The sequence below is a fragment of the Mobula hypostoma genome, chromosome 5, assembly GCF_963921235.1.
Source record: "Mobula hypostoma chromosome 5, sMobHyp1.1, whole genome shotgun sequence".
NCBI lineage: Eukaryota > Metazoa > Chordata > Chondrichthyes > Myliobatiformes > Myliobatidae > Mobula > Mobula hypostoma.
In genome coordinates, this window is record NC_086101.1 from 143,420,302 (window position 1) to 143,443,241 (window position 22,940).

General features: G+C 42.2%; 1 protein-coding gene across 4 annotated transcripts in view; it reads left to right on the forward strand.

Moving 5' to 3' along the window:
• frem1a (Fras1 related extracellular matrix 1a) overlaps nucleotides 1–22,940 on the forward strand; it is a 183,276-nt gene that overhangs the window by 46,092 nt on the left and 114,244 nt on the right. For all 4 annotated transcript variants that reach the window (XM_063049123.1, XM_063049122.1, XM_063049124.1 and 1 more), the window contains 4 exons: nucleotides 9,027–9,435; nucleotides 11,806–11,900; nucleotides 17,177–17,478; nucleotides 19,596–19,774. In XM_063049123.1, coding sequence (XP_062905193.1) covers nucleotides 9,205–9,435; nucleotides 11,806–11,900; nucleotides 17,177–17,478; nucleotides 19,596–19,774 — 807 coding nt within the window. In that variant the 5' untranslated portion in view covers nucleotides 9,027–9,204. The remainder of the gene's footprint in view (nucleotides 1–9,026; nucleotides 9,436–11,805; nucleotides 11,901–17,176; nucleotides 17,479–19,595; nucleotides 19,775–22,940) is intronic.

Here is a 22,940-nt window from a genome sequence, read left to right on the forward strand (position 1 = left end):
GTACTGTCTTAGCCATACATGTAGATGGTTGGACTGGGAGCAGATATTGCTGATACTTACAGCTTGAAGCTCTTGACGATCTCTACCTCAGCACCTTTGACACAGACAGGGACATGCACTTGGCCTTATTTCTTGAACTCAGTGACTATGTCTTTGGTTTTGCTGATATTGAGGGAAAACATGTTGTCATGACATCATTCCACTATGCTTTCTAGATCCCTCTGGTACTCCGGTTCATTAGTATTGAGATTTGGCCCACTATGGTGGTGTCATCTGTAAACTTGTAGATGGGATTAGAGCAGAATCTGTCCACACAGTATTGAGTGTAAGGCATTATATTGCACAATATGGTAGTCCATTACACCGTATGGTCTGGCTTGGTATGACATGACATGTTATGGCATGGTATTCATGTGCTTTCATCAGATACTAGAGTCTTAAGTTGGACATGGAATTGCTTTGTTTATGGCAGGGTTCATATGCAATCTCAGTGAAGCATTCTGCATGCAGTGAAGTCTGCATTCCTTCTAAAATCTCATAATGCTTCTAGTAAGACATGATGAAATGCAGAGAGCATATTTTGAGCTGGTTATCATTTTTAGTAGAGGCCAAACTGTACGAGACCATCAATACGCTAGAGACTGCACACCCAGAGGCTTCCTTCATCGTCGCCAGTGACTTTAGTCGAGCGTTGCTGATGAAAGTCTCTCCAAAGTTTTGTCAAGTCAAGTCAAGTCACTTTTTATTGTCACTTCGACCATAACTGCTGGTACACTACACAGTAAAAACGAGGCAACGTTTTTCAGGACCATGGTGCTACATGAAACAATACAAAAACTACACTGAAATACATAAAACAACACAAAAACTACACTAGACTACAGACCTACCCAGGACAGCATAAAGTACACAGAATAGTGCAGGCATTACAATAAATAATAAACAAGAAAATAGGCACAGCAGAGGGCAGTAGGTTGGTAGTCTGATGGCTCGGGGGGAGAAAACTGTAACATAAATAAACAGCTGAGTCCGGGATTCCGTCCGTTTCTGTACTCCCGCCGAGTATTTCGTTGGAGTCGGAAGCAGTCCAATTTAATGTCCATTGGAGAGCAGAATGGATGGGAGAGCTGGCCGGCAAGGGCTTGCTGTTTTCCTGGCACGGACTCCTGCCTGCTTGACTCGCTTCTGCTTCCTCGCACACCACATACGACGTCCCACCTCTAGCCACCGGCATTAGGTGACTCTGAGGACTGCAGGCCCAATTCCCTCACCAAGCTGAGGTCACGCAATTTAACCAGCAGATCTACATGAAGGTTTGTTTTTGGGCGATCTCTGTATTGTAGCAGTATCTGGCGATGGTAGATAGTCGCTCTGTTATCCATTGCCCTAAACCCTAATTGTGCCTTAAAATTAAATTAAAGTAGCACCAGATCCGAAAGGCCACTGCTGCCTTGCCGTGCCGCCTGCTGGAGTACATTAAGCACATTAAGTTGAGCACTAGTGGAGATAACACACTTGACCACAGCTACGCTCCCTTCCACAATGCTTACAAAGCTCTTCTTCGCTCAGCTTTTGGAAAATCAGGTCACTTGTTTTGTTCAATGTTGCCAATTCTGAGCCTCCGCTGAAAGCCACTGCAACCTGCAACCTGGTCACCTCTGAGGCTGAGGTACGCAGATGTTTTCAACCAGTGGACAGTCACAGGGCTGCGGGACCAGGCGACATCTCAGGGTGAGTGCTCAGGATATGCACAGCACAACTGACAGGTGTGCTTACAGACATATTTAATCTCTCCCTCTCCCAGTGCAGTGTGCCTCTTTCACCTCAGATGGTTGAGGAAGTTTTGTATGGGCCCCCAAGTCCTAAAAACTTTCTACACAGACACAATTGAGAGCATCCTGACTGGCTGCATCACTGCCTGATATGGGAACTGTACTTCCCTTTATCGCAGGATTCTGCAGAGAGTGGTGAGGACAGCCCAGCGCATCTGTAGTTGTGAACTTCCCATGATTCAGGATATCTACAAAGACAGGTGTGAAAAAAGAGCCTGAAGGATCATTGGGGACCGAAGTTACCTCAACCACAACCTATTCCAGCTGCTACCATCTGAGAAATGGTACCGTAGCATTAAAGCCAGGACCAACAGGCTGTGGGACAGCTTCTTCCACCAAGCCATCAGACTGATTAACTCATGCTGATTTGAATGTATTTCTATGTTACATTGACTGTTCTATTTATTATAAATTATTATAAATTACCATGATTGCGCATTTAGATGGAGACATGATGTAAAGATTTTTACTCCTCATGTATGTGAAGGATGTAAGAAATAAAGTCAATTCAAATTCAAAAATATGATTTGAAACTCAGTTTTGCATCTTGTAACATCATTGAATGGAACACAAAAGTTAAACATTCAAGGGTAGGACAGCACAGAGCTACTGACTCACACTCCAGCAATTACGTTCAATCTTGAGCTCCGGTGTTGTGTGTGTGGAGATTGCATGTTCATCCTATATCCACATAGGTTTAATTCAAGAGCTTCTGGTTTCCTTGAAGATTTGCAGGTTGGTAAGTTATTTGATCACTTTAACTTTCACTGTAGTCTACAGATGAGAGGTAGAATGTGGGGAAGGGGAGTTGACAGGAATACAGGAGAATAAAATGGTGTTGGGTTATATTAGATGCTCAGCGCAGACCTGGTGAGCCAAATAGCCTGTTTTGGTGCTGTGTGATTAAATTACGTCACAGCTTGCTGAACAGCTCATAACATCTGGAACAGGGGTTCCAACCTTTTTTATGCCACAGACCAAGGGGTGTGTGGACCCCAGATTGGGAACACCTGGTTGAGAATGTGTATTTCATTAAATATAACACAAGTGCATCTATACTCAAACATTCAAAGCCAATACCCACTTAAAAGTTACAACACTTCATTTGTTGCCTAAATCTACTAGTTCATAAATGTTTTTGTATGTTTCTGGAGTAAAGTTGTGGTAGTGCATTTTATATCTTATACTTACAAATCAAGTGCTGTAAACTTTCTTAGGTTCATTAAACTTGGATAATTAAGCAACTTCCTAAACATTCTTTGCTGTTTATTTCATTTTTTGTTACATAAAGTTCATTCAGAGTTCAGTGTGAATGATTTTTTAAGTTAATGAATATAAATTTGACAGCAACGTGTGTTGGCTGCACTCCTTTACAGATAAAGAAAGTTGCCAAAAACTTACAGGAAAGTTGCCAGCATGTATATTTGACATGGGTGGTAGCATTAACTGGGAGGTATTACGTTAACCTGGTGTTCAGATCCTTTGTTGTTAGTGGAACTGAAGCTCAGGTGGGAAAATAACAAGAAAATATTCAAACAACAGGAATTCTGCAGATGCTGGAAATTCAAGCAACACACATCAAAGTTGCTGGTGAACGCAGCAGGCCAGGCAGCATCTCTAGGAAGAGGTGCAGTCGACGTTTCAGGCCGAGACCCTTCGTCAGGACTAACTGAAGGAAGAGTGAGTAAGAGATTTGAAAGTTGGAGGGGGAGGGGGAGATCCAAAATGATAGGAGAAGACAGGAGGGGGAGGGATGGAGCCAAGAGCTGGACAGGTGATTGGCAAAGGGGATACGAGAGGATCATGGGACAGGAGGAATAGGGTTCCCCTGGTCCTCACCTACCACCCCACCAGGACAGGAAGAAAGACAAGCGGGGGGGGGGGAAACCCAGAGGATGGGCAAGGGGTATATTCAGAGGGACAGAGGGAGAAAAAGGAGAGTGAGAGAAAGAATGTGTGTATAAAAATAAGTAACAGATGGGGTACGAGGGGGAGGTGGGGCATTAGTGGAAGTTAGAGCAGTCGATGTTCATGCCATCAGGTTGGAGGCTACCCAGACGGAATATAAGGTGTTGTTCCTCCAACCTGAATGTGGCTTCATCTTTACAGTAGAGGAGGCCGTGGATAGACACGTCAGAATGGGAATGGGATGTGGAGTTAAAATGTGTGGCCATTGGGAGATCCTGCTTTCTCTGGTGGACAGAGCGTAGGTGTTCAGCAAAGCGGTCTCCCAGTCTGCGTCGGGTCTCGCCAATATATAAAAGGCCACATCGGGAGCACCGGACGCAGTATATCACCCCAGCCGACTCACAGGTGAAGTGTCGCCTCATCTGGAAGGATTGTTTGGGGCCCTGAATGGTGGTAAGGGAGGAAGTGTAAAGGCATGTGTAGCACTTGTTCCGCTTACACGGATAAGTGCCAGGAGGGAGATCAGTGGGGAGGGATGGGGGGGACGAATGGACAAGGGAGTCGTGTAGGGAGCGATCCCTGCGGAAAGCGGGGGGGGGGGAGGGAAAGATGTGCTTAGTGGTGGGATCCCGTTGGAGGTGGCGGAAGTTACGGATAATAATATGTTGGACCCGGAGGCTGGTGGGGTGGTAGGTGAGGACCAGGGGAACCCTATTCCTAGTGGGGTGGCGGAAGGATGGAGTGAGAGCAGATGTATGTGAAATGGGGGAGATGCGTTTAAGAGCAGAGTTGATGGTGGAGGAAGGGAAGCCCCTTTCTTTAAAAAAGGAAAACATCTCCCTTGTCCTAGAATGAAAAGCCTCATCCTGAGAGCAGATGCGGTGGAGACGGAGGAATTGCGAGAAGGGGATGGCGTTTTTGCAAGAGACAGGGTGAGAAGAGGAATAGTCCAGATAGCTGTGAGAGTCAGTAGGCTTATAGTAGACATCAGCGGATAAGCTGTCTCCAGAGACAGAGACAGAAAGATCTAGAAAGGGGAGGAAGGTGTCAGAAATGGACCCTGTAAACTTGAGGGCAGGGTGAAAGTTGGAGGCAAAGTTAATAAAGTCAACGAGCTCTGCATGCGTGCAGGAAGCAGCGCCAATGCAGTCGTCGATGTAGCGAAGGAAAAGTGGGGGACAGATACCAGAATAGGCACGGAACATAGATTGTTCCACAAAGCCAACAAAAAGGCAGGCATAGCTAGGACCCATGCGGGTGCCCATAGCTACACCTTTAGTTTGGAGGAAGTGGGAGGAGCCAAAGGAGAAATTATTAAGAGTAAGGACTAATTCCGCTAGACGGAGCAGAGTGGTGGTAGAGGGGAACTGATTAGGTCTGGAATCCAAAAAGAAGCGGAGAGCTTTGAGACCTTCCTGATGGGGGATGGAAGTATATATGGACTGGACATCCATGGTGAAAATAAAACGGTGGGGGCCAGGGAACTTAAAATCATCGAAAAGTTTAAGAGCGTGAGAAGTGTCACGAACATAGGTAGGAAGGGATTGAACAAGGGGGGATACTACTGTGTCGAGGTATGCAGAAACGAGTTCAGTGGGGCAGAAAATATTGTTTGGTTTTGCACTACGGCTGATGGTAACTTTGCACTGAAATGTTTTCAATAAAGGAGGAGAAATGGAGCAGGACTAGGCCATTCAGCCCTTTGTGCCTATTCTACTATTCAATAGGATACTGGAGTTATAAAGAGAGACTGGGTAGGTTACAGTATTTTTGTCTGAGCATAGGAGAATGATGCGTGACCTTAAAAACATCAATAAAATCAGGGCATAGATAATGAATGGGCATGATCTTTTATCCCAGAGTAAAGGAATTTAAAAATAGAGCTTTAAGATGGTGCAATGAGTTATAGAGTCATGGGGGATTAATTTTTTCCTGCAGAAGGTGATGGATGTATGGAATGAGCTGCCAGAGGAAGTGGTAAAATTGTGTATAATTACAATTTTAACAGGTATATCAATGGGAATAGAGGGACATGAGCCAAATGCAAGCTCATGTAGACAAACTGTTTGCCAGTTTAGACCAGAGGGCTTGTTCCTGAGCTGTATTTATCTATGACTCTTTGAGCCCATGTTTATGGCTGATCTTTAACTCCATGGTCCCTTGATTTTTTTAATATCTAAAGATCTTGATGTTACTGTGTATGTGTATGGTGGATGGCTGGCAGGGAGGGAGGGATGAGAATCGTTTTGCTGTTGTCGATCTTTTGCTTGTTGCATTCTGTTCTGTTGTGTTTTGTGTTCTGCTGACCATTCTGGGCATGCTATGTTGGCGCCAGAATCTGTGGCAACACTTGAAGGCTGCCCCATCACAGCATTAGGTCATGTTGGTCATTAATGCAAACAAATCAGTTCACTATATCGTGATGTACAAGTGATAAGTAAATGAATCTGAATGGAAAGGAGCAGACCCAGCATTGACACCGTGGAACACCAGTAAACTGGCAGCCAACCAGAAAGTACCCCTTTATTCCCATTCTTTGCCTTCTGCTAGTCAGCCATTCTTCTGTCCCCGGTAGTATCTTTCCTGTAATATCTTGAGCTCTTATCTTGTTTAGCAGCCTCATGTATGACACCTTGACAAAAAAGGAATTCTGAAATTCCAAGTAAACATCCACTGACTCTTCTTTATCTATTATATTCTCAAAGAATTCCAACAGAGTTGTCATGCAAGATTTCCCCTTCAAGAAACTATGCTGATTTCAACCTATTTTAGTTTATGCCTCCAAGTACCCTGAAACCTCATTCTTAATAATGGACTCCCAACATCTTGCCAACCACTGAAGCCAGGGTAACTGGCCTATTATTTCTTAACTTTTGTCTCCTTCTCTTCTTAAAGAGTGGAGTGACATTTATAATTTTCCAGTCCTCCAGAACAAATCCAGAATTTATTGACTCTTGAAAGATCACTACTAATGCCTCCACAATTTCTTCAGCTACCTCTTTCAGAACCCTGGAGTATAGTCCATTTGGTCCAAGTTACTTATCTACCTACAGACCTTTCAGCTTTCCAAATATCTTCTCCTTAGAGATAGCAATTACACTCACTCCTACCTCTTGACTCTCTCAAATTCATGGCATGTTACTTATTGTCTTCTGCAGTGAATACTGATGCAAAATATTTATTCTGTTCACTGTCTATTTCTTTACCTCCTGTTATTACTGCTCCAGCATCATTTTCCAAAGGTCAAATGTTCACTCTTGCCCCTCATTTACTCTTTATATACACAGAAAAACTTGTGATATCCTCTTTTATATTAACGACTAGCTTACCATCATATTTCATTTTTCTCTTTATTGCTTCTTTAGTTGTTTTCTCGAAAGTTTTAAAAGCTTTCCAATCCTATAGTTTCTCACTACTTTGTGCTGTATTGTATTCCCTCTCCTTTGCTTTTATGCTGTCTCTGACTACCCTTGTGGAACAAAGTTGCCTCATCTTCTCTTTACAATACTTCTTTGAGATGAAGCAATCCTCTATCTTCTGAATTATTCCCAGAAACTCTAGCCATCCCTGCTGGTATTCCCTTTCAGTCATCTTTGGCTAGCTTCTCACGCCTTTGTAGTTACCTTTAGTCAGCTGAGGTACTTCTTGTTGAGTGAATGAAGTCACCAGAGAGAAGTGCAGGTAGACATGAAACAGTCTCTATTCAACAAAATAAGATACAGCAGGCATCATATGAAGACCCTTTTGGGGTGGGGGGAGATCTGCCTGGCACAATGCTACCCAACATTTTATGTGCTAACAATCAAAGAAAATTCAGAACAATTCAAACAAATCCATATTTACAATGTCCTCTTGAACTGTACATGTATCAGTTTAAAATGTCTGGATCTTCCCACCATCAAACCCAAAACAAGTGTCAATTACTGTCATATCCATGGAATGGGATGTTGATTGGATTCATGCATACGTCGTCAATCAGTTAAGTATCTGTTTCATGGTCTGCATTTTAAATTTAATCTTCAATGTATATCCAAGTATGAAAGCTAATGGCCAAAGTCAGTTAATTGCTACATGTGCTGACCTCCCCCAAAACCATTCTAACACTACCCTCACATTTCTTTTATAAACAATCCATTTAGTTGCAGAGTACCTAAAAAAAAATCTGGGTCACTTATATGAGCTGCAATAACTGAACATTGAATAAACTCTCAATTTCAATGAAGATAGCCAGAAGGACAATTTCAAGCCACTGATGTTTTGATATAGTTGCATAATTTTGTGTTTTATTTTTTTCACATGAGAAGCAAACAGTGAGGTATTCATTTTTTAGACTAACATTTTGCAGATAAATAAAAGGTTTTAATTTTATCATGGCTCTTACTGCCTTGGTTGCTGTAAGACATTTTCTCAACAATGTACTTGCGTTCAAAATGTACAGTAGTCTTTGTAAGTCAGAAAGGCAGTAGACTTTAACATAGAAGCATTCACAACCAAAAATGAGATATGACCAGATTAGTCATTGACTACGGGACAAATAATTGGTCAGGACATTAAAGCAAACTTTCGCATTCTCCCTAGGGCATGGTACCTGGGAATCTTATGTTCACCTAAAACGGCTTATTAAATCTTGGTAAAATATATGATGTGATATAGAAAAGATGATCAGAGAGAAGACTCTGTCTGCTTCCCTCTTCCTTTATGATGCCTTAATAAAGACCTGCCATAAGCATTGTTATTTACATAAGTTTACAAAGTACATAGTTTCACCACTAAAATTAAAATTATTGTAGGTACAGCATTTGTTGACACACCAAATGGCAGAATCTCTCTGATTTCACTTGTTTGCAACAAGTCTTAAAGAAAATTAATGAAAAGTCACTATAATTTTCATTTTCTCAGTAGTTGTAAGTAAATTACAGAAATGGACAACAGAGAATTTACCTTTTTGTGATTTTGTAAAGTAAACCCTGAGCAGCTTGATGTATGGAGCTACAAAGCACAGAGCTATGCAGATTGGAAACAGACTCTCCTGCTCAAATTGTCTGGAAGTAGAATGCACAGAATCACAGCAATCATTGGGATGTTATTGTCCCACATGGTCATTTCCTATTTTCAGTCCCTTGGAGATGTAGTATTCCTGGGAAATAAAATAGTTATTACTGAAAATGTGTGTGTTCAGAGGGCTGCTGACTGTGGTCTTCAAGCAGTGAAATAAATGACAAAGTTGAACTTCTGTCTTAGAAACACATCATAAAGAAATATTTACTTATTACACATTTTTTTCAGGAATGAAGAAACTCTCACCTGAAAGACACTGCAGAAAACTGACTATCTAGGACAGGTCTAATGTCCAGGGAAGTCTTTCTCAAAGTCTGCTGCATCTTGACGGTAAACAACGTGGACATTAGTTTGTGAAGAGGTGTGGATTTGAAGGACTTATTCCTGAAGTTTTGATTCTGATGTGATGAAGCAACACTGCATAGAGAGTCCATTCCTCCTGCAACTGATTCTGTGGAGATGCATTGCACCTTCCTTTGTTCAAGTGAATCATGGCATTACAGTTCCCAAGGGGCAGTCTGTGTTCCTCTCAGAGAAGAACCTGGTGTTCAACATCCCAAAGGAAAAGGATAGCTGCAAGGTGGAAGTAGTCATGAATGAACCAATAACACAACGTGTTGGGAAGCTTACCCCTCAGGTACGATGTTAATGATATATTCTAATGAGATATCATCACAGCAGTGTGGCAAGCTTGTGGAGTTTGGTTGGTGCAAAGATATGGCTCACAGAAAGTAGCCGAAATAATTTTAATTCTGAATAAAACTGTCAGCTTTTTGGGGAAAATCAAAGCATCAAATGTTTAAAACTAGTTGGGCGATTCAGGCATAACTCAAACTGTTCATAAGGTGGAAATGAACAAAAGCAGTGTGGGGGACAGGGTCACAGAAGTGGCTGTGATGGAAGAACGAGTAGGCAGGGGAAGAGCGGCCAGCCTCACAGACTAGTCTGAGCGAGTGAGTCTGCTTTGTCCCCTCTGCTTGTCGCTGCTTGAGGGAGGGGGTGGAAACATAGGGCATACAGAACTACCCCATTCCTGTATGGCAGAAGATGCCTGCAGCACCATTCGTTCATTGGTACAGTGTGTCCATGAATTCGATGTTCGTAACCCAGGGACAGTCTGTAAGAAAAAAATTACAGTCATAGAAGATTGTCAAGAAAATTAAAAGCACCAAATATGACTAAAATATCTGTAGAGGTTCTTCTAGTTTCCTGCTTTGCCTTCTGTCGAAGATTGGCAAAACCAGTGTCTAGGGTGAGTAAAATACATTTTCCTGCCAAAGTCACAGCTGGGAATCTGAAGCCATTTCATATGAAAATCACACACAAAGGTGGTTTCCTGCACTTCAGGTCATGCCAGTGGTCATAGTGTTGAATGGGAAAGTGGTCCAGGCATTTCTATACATAATTCTCCACAACAAGTCTAATATTTGCCTGGCAGTAATTTTATGGACAACACTAATTGCATCAAAAAAGAAACAAAAGATGGAAGATACTGGAAAAAAAACAAAGAGGAACTCAATGCATTGAGCAGCATCTATCTGTGAAGGTACTTCAGGCTGAGACTCTGCATCAATAGAGTTTATAATACTGTATCAGTTGTAGTGACATCAATTTATGGACAGGGACTATTTCTGTAATTACCGAACTAAATTAGAAGCAATACAACTACTGATAAAGGGGGAATGCAGAGAAAACATTCTTACCTTCAAGACATTAACTTGTCAATGCCGGTCAGGGACAGGGGATTATTTCTTTTATTCAGTCTTACTACACAGAGTAGGCCCTTCCGGCAACTCCCAAAAAACCCGATCTCGCCTAACCTAATCGCGGGACAATTTACAATGACAAATTAACCTACCCGGTACGTCCTTGGACTGTGGGAGGGAACCAGAGGACCCAGAGAAAACCCATGCATTTCATGGGGAGAATGTACAGAGACTCCTTACAGAATGATGCCAGAACTGAACTCTGAACTCCAGAATGCCCCAAGCTGTAATAACGTTGTGCTAACCACTACGATACCATGATGCCAAGTTAAAGAGGTTTAGGGTGGGATCGGTCTTGTTCTTAGTATTTTTCATGTGAACAGTTTGTGTCAGTCAGATAGATGAAGCAGCCATGCGTTGGACTTGCAGATCAACTGCTCCTCTGCATTCAGTTTCTGTGCATGTCTGTTCAGGCCTTTATCTGAGAAAAGGGAATATATTCCTTCTTCATTAAGTTTTATGCTGTCATTTCAGCTACAACACCAGCACCAGACGATATTAAATCCACAAAGTTGTTCCCAGAATCCTGTTGTAATTTTGTATGCAAGTTAAGTGCCAAATAGTTGGCTAAATTGTATGTTGACTGGTCAGGATAAGGTAGATTTGACAACAGAAACATCTCTGAATTTTCATGGGAGGATTGCAATGCATAGTGATTGGTGAAAAGTCTAGCATTGATTATAGGTCCAATCAGTGAGCAAAAAAAAAAATTCCAGGAGCCAATGTTTCTTAAACTTCTTTGATTTAACTGAATTGGCTGAAAATGTGTTCCTGCCACTTTTGGAACTTTGTCAGAAAACTAAGCACACAAGATCAATTCATCAAAAAGGCTCTTAAGCTGAAGCATTAACACTAATTCTCCCACCACAGATGTTAAGTATTTCCATCTTTTTGTTGTTGTATTTCAGATTTTCTGCACGCAGGGTATTTGGCTTTTAGTCCATTTGGCAGATCTGTAAAAAGCCCTGTGGGCTGTTCCCCACAGTTTTATTTCTTAGAGAAATTCTCAGGAGTAGTTGTGTTAGACTCTTCCAACAGTGAGAATGGGAAATGTTCAATAGTGTGCTATGAGTATATTTCATTTAAAGTAAATGCACTTTATTAATGTTTAGATTAATTAATGCAAATAATGGTAAATTATCAAAAGTTTGCTTATTTTCATACAGAACAGAAATGCTTTACAAACTGAGCTTCTTTGGAGATTTAACATCTGTGTTTGTTTACTGTTCCAACATTTTCAGGTTTTTGACTGTCATTTCCTACCCAGTGAAGTGAGATATTCACACAATGGATGTCCAATTCTGGATGAGGATCAAATCCTGCTCAGAGTTTACAGGCAAGTAAAAAAGCAGGGACAGCAGAAAGGATTTGTTTGTTTATAGGGGAAAAAAAAACAAACTATGAGTTTGGTCACCAAGGCAATCATCTAACTTCGGAGGGATCTGAATGAATAACTACCGTCAAAAGGTTCTCCACTGAAGAACTGCAGAGTTGGACACCGTTATAGGCAGAAGCCAGAGGAGCCTCTGCCCACATGGTTGCTGAGGATCTGGGGTGTGGGGAGTGCTAGAGTGAGTTTATCCAACAGGGAGATGGGTGTCTTGCGGGCCTGTCACCCCGTCACCTGATCAACAATGCCCTGGAAATGGCACCAGCTCCCCATGAGGAATTGCGGCAGTGAAGTTCAGGTATCCCTCACTCTTCGAGTGGGATTTGAAGCCCTGACAGGAGTTCAGCACAGTGGAGGAAGGGACAGGGGCCTTACGCCAGTGTGCTCTGGTCACAGGAATATATCACCTCAGTGATATCCCACTGGAGGATCATAGGACAACCTCGACCATGGTGGGCTATTTAGCTACAGCAGCAGTTCACGATCTAAAGGAGTGGTTCCACCTTATTGGGACCAGCAATAAGAAGTACTGTCAATTTGCCATCAGATTATTGGAGAGATTAGAGAACATGGGGGGTGGGTAGTTGGGTGCGCAAATTAGATAAGTGGCCAGGAGTTGGAGGGCCCTGTGTGTCCTGTAAGGATAGATTTCTGACATAGCTCAGAGCCAGGGTCCCAAGGGAGTAGGTAGATGTGGTTCCTGCTCCCACCCTCTATGCCATGTAGAGGGGCATTAAGAGAGAAGGGTCATTCTCCAAGCCCCCACCCCTCCCCTGATAAAGGCTCCCTCTGCACTCTGCTGGAATCCCCGCATTCAGCTCAAAGTTCCTCACACAAAGTACTTTTTGTGGTATCAAACACATCAGACTTTCCGAAGTACCTACCTCCCTGACTAGCCTGAGAACATTACTCACATGACTGATCATATCCAACAATCAGTAAATAAGATCTGAAAAGGAGGAGGCCTGCTCAATAACTACTACACCCTAGGGGGGAGGTGGTTTACTTTTAGGGCATTGGGAGGCTGTTGTACTACTGTAATACACTAATACACCGGGTAGTAACTGGAAAATTCTGGATATTATTGTGTTATGTTTTGTGTGAGGTACCCATGGGGGGTTGTACTAGCCTGTTGGCCAAATGTCACAGTGTTGTGTCTTTCAACTGGTGAAATGTTGTAGTGAGTGTCTTAAGTTACCTGCACATCAAAATCCACTCCCCTGCGGGAGGCAGGAAACAGCCCATGTAAAGAGCATTATAGCCTCTTCCACCATTTTCCGTTTAGCTGATGATGTTAAGGCACTAGTAGAGTTTAAACCTAATCCACAGGAGCCATCTGGTTTCTTTTCAGTCTTGGGTTGTCATGGATAGGGTAGACACAGGTATTGCAGAAACAGTAAACAGTGGGAGTGTGCTTCAGTAAAGAGGGCCTGGATGCACACTTTAGATAAGTTTTTGCCATTGTGTGTATGTTTGGCATCTGTTTGTCCTGTCACCTCGGGTGCTCAATTTAGATAAGTATCTGTAACGGAGTTTAGCTTGAAGGGCTTACTGAAAATGTAGCGTCCATTTTGTCTTGTAAATAAATAGTTAACCTAGTTACTGATAGTGAGTGCCTTCTGTCGCTATTCACCAAACCCACTGAACTGATATCACACAACAACAGCCCTAACCCTAAACCTGCGTCCGGTGCTCCCAATGTGGCCTTCTATATATTGGCGAGACCCGATGCAGACTGGGAGATTGTTTCACTGAACACCTACGCTCTGTCCACCAGAGAAAGCAGGATCTCCCAGTGGCCACATTTTAATTCTACGTCCCATTCCCATTCTGATATGTCTATCCACGGCCTCCTCTACTGTAAAGATGAAGCCACCCTCAGGTTGGAGGAACAGCACCTTATATTCCGTCTGGGTAGCCTCCAACCTGATGGCATGAACATTGACTTCTCAAACTTCTGCTAATGCCCCACTTCCCCCTCATACCCCAACCATTATTTATTTATATACATGCATTCTTTTTCTCTCTCTCCTGTTTCTCCCTCTGTTCCTCTCACTATACCCATCCTCTGGGCTTTTTTTCCCCTCGCCCCCTTTTCTTTCTCCCTAGGCCTCCTGTCCCATGATCCTCTCGTATCCCTTTTGCCAATCAACAGTCCAGCTCTTGGCTCCGTCCCTCCCCCTCCTGTCTTCTCCTATCCTTTCGGATCTTCCCCTCCCCCTCCCACTTTCAAATCTCTTACTAGCTCTTCTTTCAGTTAGTCCTGACGAAGGGTCTCGGCCCGAAACGTCGACTGTACCTCTTCCTAGAGATGCTGCCTGGCCTGCTGCGTTCACCAGCAATTTTTATGTGTGTTGCTTGAAATTCCAGCATCTGCAGAATTCCTCGTCTTGGCAAAGTAATACTGTACTATGGGCTACCTCTTGCACTACCATGGACTTGTCCCTGATTATCCTTTCCTTTGCACTAATGTTTGAACATCCCACTGTCTCATATAATTTATGATAGATAGATAGATAGATAGATAGACACTTTATTGATCCCAAAGGAAATTGCGGTGTCACAGTAGCATTACAAGTGCACAGATATACAAATATTAGAAGAGAGGTAAGAAAAAAAAATAAAAATAAGTGACCTTAAAAATAAGATGTACAAGATTTACAATCAAACTTTAAAAGACCACTTCCCTGGCTCTAGGTTGACTGAGGGTAAGAATGATCTCATTTAGCACTCTTTGGAGCAGCACAGTTGTCTTAGTCTATTACTAAAAGTGCTCCTCTGTTCAGCCAGGGTGGAATGCAGAGGGTGAGAAACATTGCCTTGAATTGTCAGGATTTTCCTTTGTTCTACCACATACTGCAGAGTCTCCAGTTTGACTCCTATAACAGAGCCAGCCTCTCAATCAGTTTATTAAGCCTGTTGGCATCACCCGTGTTGATGCCATTGCTCCAGCACACCACCACATAGAAGATTGTACTGGCAACAACAGACTGGTAGAAGATGGGAAGGAGAGGTCTGTATACTCTAAAGGACCTCAGGCTCCTCAGGAAGTAGAGGTGATTCTGGTGCTTCTTGGACACAGCATCTGTGCAGCGCTGTTTATCCAATTGGGAGTGGGGTCTGTTCAACAGGTAGACGACAGCATCGTCGACTCCAATGTGCTCTTTGTAAGCAAACTGCAGGGGATTGAGGGCTGATCTGACCAGGGGTCAGAGATAAGCCAGATCCAGCCTCTCTAGGGTCATGATGTGTGGGGTCAGGGCCACTGGAAGGTAGTCATATAAGACTTTCAGTCGGCCCTTCTTGAATACTGGGACACATGATGATTTCCACGCAGTCAGGACCCTTTCCAGGCTGAGACTCAGAATGAAAATGCACTGGAGAACTCTACATAGCTTCTCATCATACTCCTTCAGCACCTTGGGGTGCACACCATCTGGTCCTAATGCTTTGCCATGTGTAAGTTTTCCCAGAGCCCTTCTCACCTGCTCAGTAGTGAAGGTGAGTGCCTGATGACTGGGGAGTTGGTGGAAGGTGGGAGCTTGGGGAGGTGAGGATCGGGACAATAGCAGTCGGTATGTGGAGGTGTGGATGGTAGGTACAGGTCAAGGCAGGGTTGAAGACAGTGGCAGCCTGTATTGTTCATCTATGTGTTGAACTGGAGGGTGGAGGAGGGAAGAGGGGAGGTGTTGGTGCTGAAGGAGCATTGGGTGCCTCAGGACCTGGGCTGGTGTGCTGAGGGGAATGTGAACAGGACGGTAATCATCATACCTATTGAAGAATTTGTTTAACTCATTAGCCCATTAACAACTGCATTTCAAGGCTCTACAGCTAGGCAAATTGAAGCCAGTGATGTTCTTCAAGCCTCTCCACACATCCCATATGCTACTCTGCCCAAGCTTGCTCTCCAGCTCTTTCCTGTATTCCTCTTTAGCCCCCTTGATCTTCTCCCTTATCTCCCTCTGCACATGTTTCAATTCCTCCCTGTCTCCTGATCTAAGAGCTCACTAACTGTGGTTGAGAAGAGCCTTCAGATCACTGGCAACTCATGGATTGTTGATTGGAAAGCTCTTGATGGTATTACTGTGTCCACACAGAAGTTGATGTAGCCAGTGATACAATCAGTAAGACAGGTTAATGATTCACAAAGTACATTCCAGTCAGTAACCTTAAAGTAGCCCTCTTCAAGGCCTCGATGGCCTCTGTAGGCCATTTCTTTGCCGTCTTGGTGGTGACTACCTGTTGCCGTGCTTTGGGTTTATACAAGAGCATCTGGTGAGCACGATTGTGATCTGATCTTCCAAGCTGGGGGAGAGCTGTGGAGCTGTATACATCTTTAATATTTGCATACTCTTGTCCAGTGTTTTGTTTTCTCTTGTATGACACTTGACAAACTGATCAAAGGTGGGTACGGTTGTATAGTTTATGCATGACTTGTGTCCTGTGTATTGATGAAACCTACGCTCAGTAGCTACTATTTTAGGTACCTCCTATACATAATAAAGTGGCCACTAAGTGTATATTCATGGGCTTCTATTGCTGCAGCCCATTCACTTCAAGTTTCAATGTGTTCTGCACACTCTTCTGCACACTCTTCTGCACAGCGCTATTGTAACACATGGTTATTTGAGTTACTGTTGCCTTCCTGTCAACTTGAACCGGTCAAGGCATTCTCCTCTGACCGCTCTCATTAACAAGGTGCTTTCACTTACAGAACTGCCACTCACTGGATGTTTTTTTTTGGTTTTTTGCCCCATTCTCAGTAAACGCTAGAGATCAGGGTGAAAATCCCAGGAGATCAGCAGTTTCTGAGATACTCAAACCCTGTCTGGCAACAACAATCATTCCACGGTCAAAATCACTTAGATCACATTTCATTCCCATTGTGATGTTTAGTCTGCACAACTGAACCTCTTCACCATATCTGCATGCTTTTATGTATTGTGTTGCTGCCACATGATTAGCTGATTATGTATTTGCATATTTGCATTGATGACCAGGTGTACAGGTGTAGCTAATAAAGTGGTCACTGAGTGGCTATGGCTGTGATGCTGTTTTCATTGTACCTGTACTCCACTGTACCTGTACACATGATGATATACTGAATTTGACTTGACTTGAGATTACCTGTCATCAGCAACGTGGCCTGTTATTGTCCTTAAGAGAAGTCTGTAATTGTTCTAGAGTTAAGTATTGCCTGTGTTTGTTTTGTTTTCATGCAGATTTACCGAGAATGAAACCTACACCGAAACATTCACCCTCCAAGTTCGGTTACTTGACTCAGACTGTAACATTATCCATCTTGGTGCAACATCATTGGAAGTCCCCGAGTTTTATAGTTTGTCCAATCCAATTGACAGAAATGTGGTTTTGTTTGACTTTGATAAGTCGATGAATCTGGACTGTATTGTGCGGGTAGCTACTCAGGAGACGTTACTTCCTGCACATGGACATCTAGTCATGGGGAAGATCTCTGCGGAACAGGCTCGTGGGGACCACCCTGGCTTTGTAAGCCAGAAGTTGAGTAAGCTTCCTTTATTATCCAGGTTATGGATGGACTTTAAGCTGAAATGAAGCCAGAATGAAAAAGCAGTATCTTTCTTTACAGGTTTGGGGAAATAGTTCTATTAACTTTCTGGAGCTACTTGCATTAATCTCCTGTTGTATTCTCCTCTATATTTTAATTTTAATGGTTTGGAATGTATAGTAGTGACTACAAAATAGAGTCACAAAGCTGTACAGCATGGAGAAAAGCCCTTCAGCCCATATTTGTCCATGCAGACCAAAATGCATATTCACCCTAATCCTATTTCTTAGCACTTGCCTCATACCCCCTAAACTAATTCATTTACCTGTCCATATACTTCCACAGCTTGATCAATAACCTTACTGAAATCCATATATATTACATCTACCACCTTTCTTCATCAGCCTTCCTCATGAGTCATCAAAGAAATTCAATGAAATATGTAAGACAAAGAGATTAGAACTTTGCCCATTTCCAATGACTCCACAGATAGATTTCCTTTGAGGGCCACTAATCTCTTCCTAGTCACACTTTTTTCCTTAATATACATAAAGAGTGATGAATAAATTGGTATATCTAGTACTAGCAACACAAAGAAAAATTCTTTGCAAAGAATTGTAATTTAAAACAAATAATATTACTCAATAATGCTAAATTATTTTGGAGTAGGACTAAAATAATTAATAGCATCTTGCCATTAGGCCCAAGTCATGCTCAACAGGAGCATTATTCCATCACCCTTCTTGCACTGTTCATCACACACTCATCAATGAATGGAATTCCCTTTTGGAAACAGCCCAATAAATTAAAATGCTGAATTTCCATCTTCTAAAGTCATGCAATAGTTCAAAGTGATATTTTGTGCTTGATCCCAACTCTCTGGATTCTGCAGGAGCTCAATTTTGTCAATAATCATTAAAATTGTGCCTGATTTGAAGAGTAGTTTGATCATTGAGCAATTTGTGGTATCCCATTTTAAGGCAATATTTCCCCTCAAAATTATGACAGACGACAAGTAAGTTGCCTTTATTTCATCAAGGCATGGACTTATCTCTCATTAATATCAACAATGGTGAGTTTTCTCTATTATTTTGTGGCCTCCTAGCCTTTGGTGTATAATTCTATGGCACAATAGCATCCACCTCCTTTGGTGAGCCACAGTGACTCATGGCTATTTAACATGAAAATTATTGGGAGCACAGAAAACTAAATTACATACAGTATAACCAAGGAATAAGGTCATGCGTAATACATGATAGCTTGAACTATCCTGCTTCAGCTTACCTATAAAAATATGTTTGCTTTGAAATTGCATACTACTTCTTCTTCAGCCTGGTGCAATTGATATTTGAGAGTTTTTTTACTTGCCGCAAGGAAACACTCTAAAATCAATTTCCAGAGTATTCCATGTCCCCCTGAAAGATTAATCAGGCATTGCTGGAGTGTATTCATTGCCTTAGGACCTCCAAAGCAATTTCTGCCTTGGGCAGCATGGGATGATGTAATTCCCAAAGCAATGTTCCTTCCGAGCCATTCCATCGCATGGACCAATTGTTGTGAATATTGCCACTGAGCACTCCAATGACCATATAGTCTAAACAGCACAATGCTATGCTGGGACACTGCAGGTAAAAAAATTACTTGCCTAAGTCCTTGCATCAAACCTATCACAACAAGCCCCTCCCAATTTCCACTCACCCCTCAAATCCACGATACCCCAACACCTCATACCCAGTTGATCCCCGAGTGTGCAAACCATTTTTCGTCCTTGCCATCGCCCCAACATTTTTGATGCAAACTACTTTACCTCTCAAACATGTGGAAATCATTCTTCATCGTCATCTCCACGCCAGTACCAGAGTATATTTTCAGATTTATCTGTTGTACATTTCTAATTTCTTTTTGGATATTCCTTTGCATATTCCAGTTTTATCATTAATCTCAGTTATTACCCAACTAACCATAAGATAATATTATCATTTAAACATAGCAAGCTGGAGAAATTTTTCTTAATCTCCTTGCATGTTGTTTAAGCATTTTCCTTCAGAATTACCAAACTTGGAAGGGATGGATTTTAATTGCCATATTAATCAGAATGCTGTATTTTCAATCAGAGTGGAATCTGGAGGAAAGCCATGGAGATTTGAAGGAAGTGCACACTTTTAAAGTGAGCTGTGATGAATTTCTCACAATGGGTCTTCGCTATCATCACCTCAGCCCCCCTTCTCCTGATATTGACTACATCGCTATAAGATTGGATTTGATCGACAGCAGAAGCAAAAATGTGCACAAGGTACTTTTTTTGGTTTGCTGTTTATAGTATGCAAACTTTTTATGTCTCAAGATGATGAATAATGGTTATAGTTGTGGTTATGATGTGGTTAACAGTTAATCATTGACTCCATCAATTTTATGGCTCATTTCCTTCCCAGTGAAAAGAAACTTGCAGGAACTCTACCTTCATGAAGAATGTAAGGTTAACTCTTTCTGTTTAATGATGTGCATTATCTGGTGATGCATAAAGGAATATGATAAATTTTGGAGATTCCATTTCTTTCCATTAAACAATTCTTATATCTTTTTATTTATTGTATCAGCCAATAACATCCTCCCCATGTAAGAATAGGGTTCTGTTTCCGATAATTTTTCAGAAATCGAACAGTTCTTAGGTCAGAAATGTGACCATGAAGGGAGTTCTGACATGGCAAAAGATGCTTGCAGTCCTGCAGCAATCGGAAAATCCGCACTACTTGTGTCACAAATGCTTGCTCATATGTGTGGAATGAAAGGTGAAAACCTGGGGAGGGCCTGTAACTTCTCTGTGCTTTAGTGACATTTCCAAGTCAACTAAACAATATGATTAATTTTTAAAAATCCAGACTCTTAGGGTCAAGAAATTCATGAATGGCCATTCTGGGCAATCAGAGAGGGCTAAGGATCCTCAGTAATTGGGTTACATTACTATGGAGTTGGATTAATGTTGTAATGGGGGAGGGTGGTTAAACATGAGGCTGTAAGAGTTTCTGCCACTTGAGGCTCCACATTCAGTAATTACATATTTATTTTTTATTATTGTAACTTATAGTATTTGTTAAATCTATACTGTATCAAAACAACAAATTTTTACTGTACATTAGACAACAAACCTAATTCTAATAGTGAACTCAGCAAGTCAGGCAGAGTTTCTTGGAGGGACAAAACTCTCGATGTTTCAGGCCGAGACCCTTCATCAGGATTGGAAAGGAAGGGAGCAGAAGCAATAATAAGAATTGGGTGGGGGGAGGAGTTCAAGCTGACAGGTGATAGGTGAGACCAAACGAGGGGGAAGTCGGGTATGTGGATGAGGAGGGGTGTAAAGTAGGAAGCAAGGAGGTGATAAATAGAAGAGATAAAGGGCTGAAGAAGAAGGAATCTAATAGAATAGGACAATGGACCATGGAAGAAAGTGAAGGAGGATGGGAACCAGATGCAGGTGATGGCAGGTGAGGAAAAGACAAGGGGGTGAGAGAGAAACCAGAAATGGAGAATGGAAAAAGAGAGAAGGGAGGGGGAGAGTAACTACTGGAAGCTGGATAAATCAAAGATACTCTCCCTTCCCTCTTCCATGTTGTAAGACTCTATGACTCTATGACACCATGTCAGTCACTGTGCTACAGGTCATTTAAAGCTATTAGGGCAGATGGTGACATTCTATTTCCCCTTCTGCTCAGAACTTGCATGGAATGCATTAACACAAACACAAATGCATTAAGCTCATCAGAAAGGGGTGCACTGTTGTTGGCGATGCTGCCCAACTTTGTTTGGTAGGTCATTGTAGCATGTAAGCCCTGTCACAACCGACAGGTAGTCTTGATTTTGGACTGGTACTCCCCTTTGTATCTCTGATATCTTTACAAAGGTTATATTTTGGTTTCTTGTATACGTCAGGTTTACCCCAATTTGATCATTGCAGTCCTGGACTTCAGTGGATCTCCTGGTTCATCCATGGTTATTAGATTGGCCTCTTTGGTACAAAGTCCTCTACACATCTACTGATAAAGGCCATGACAGTGTTGGCATACCTATCAAGATTGGCTGCTGAATTTTTGACTATGGTCTGGTTTACGACTCAAAGCAGTCACATAGAAGTTCATCTATTTCTACAGAACAGCACTATGACCTTCTGTACTGGATCCTTATGTTTCAGCTCTTGTTTGTAGGCAGAGAAATTGAACACAGCCTCCAGTCAGATCCATTTAAGATTTGCCTTTCTGCTTGTCTTCTATTTTTGTAATCAGTGTCTGAGGAAGATGGACACAATGACACCATTTCCAACCCAGATATTTTCAGCAACAGAAAAAAGGCTGTCCTTTCCATAGACCAGCTCAGTTTCCACACACTCATTGATGTCTCAGCTTCAAAACATTCACTAATACTCTTTTGGCCCTCTGACATTGGTCTGATATACAGTATGGCAGCTGGAATGGCATGGCACATCCCAAACCAAGCAAAATGCTTTCTCATAATAAACACACAACTTATTTCCAAGATGTATATGGTTGGTGTCTTGCGGATTTGGGAAGAACAGCCAGGCTACACAGTCCAAGAAGATTTCCAGAGCCATACATTTGTCAAAGCCAAAGTCAAAGTCAAACCAGGTGTAATGAATCACTAACTTTCGGAGCCTGAGATGAGAGTGCCACCCCCTCAGCTTACTCCCGAGACATTCTCCATTCTGACCTGGAAATATATGCCCATTTCTTTGCCATCTCTGGGTCACATTATTACAGCTGCATTCATTTTCCCACCACTATCATCTCAGCAAAAGTTGAGGATAAGGATTCTGGCATGAAAAGCCATTGAACAAGTCAAAAATTATCAAGGCAAATATCTTAAACCTAGACAGCTGAACTTCTTGTTTGGACTGTGCTTAGTTATAATGCCCACTAAAAATTTAACCATTTGCTCTGGAAGTTCACACTGCCTCCTGAAGGAAAATAAAAAGTCATCAGCTATGTTGAAGTTTGGGGAGGAAAGTTACGTGAAGTAAACAAAGTCAAGGGGATAAAGAATCAATAAATCAGGGAACAGAGTTTCTTTTTAAATTTGTAATTCCTCAAAAAATGGGCCATATAATTGTTAAGATAATTTGTGAACTATAATTGTTGCCATGAAGCATTTGGCTCTTTACGGATTGTGCTGTGTGGCTAACTGCTCTCTGAGCTGTAATAAATGTGTATAGAAAGTCCCAAAGGGTAGTGATGAAAAGCCCCCCAGTTTATCTACTCACAGCAGCACACACAAAATGTTGGAGGAACTCAGCACGTCAGGCAGCATTTATGGAAATGAATACAGTCAATGTTTCATGCTGAGAGGGAAGGGGAAAGATGCCAGAAAAAAATCGTGGGGGGAGGTGAAGGAGGATTAGTTAGAAGGCGATAGGTGAAGCCAGATGGGGAGGAAAGGTAAAGGGCTAGAGA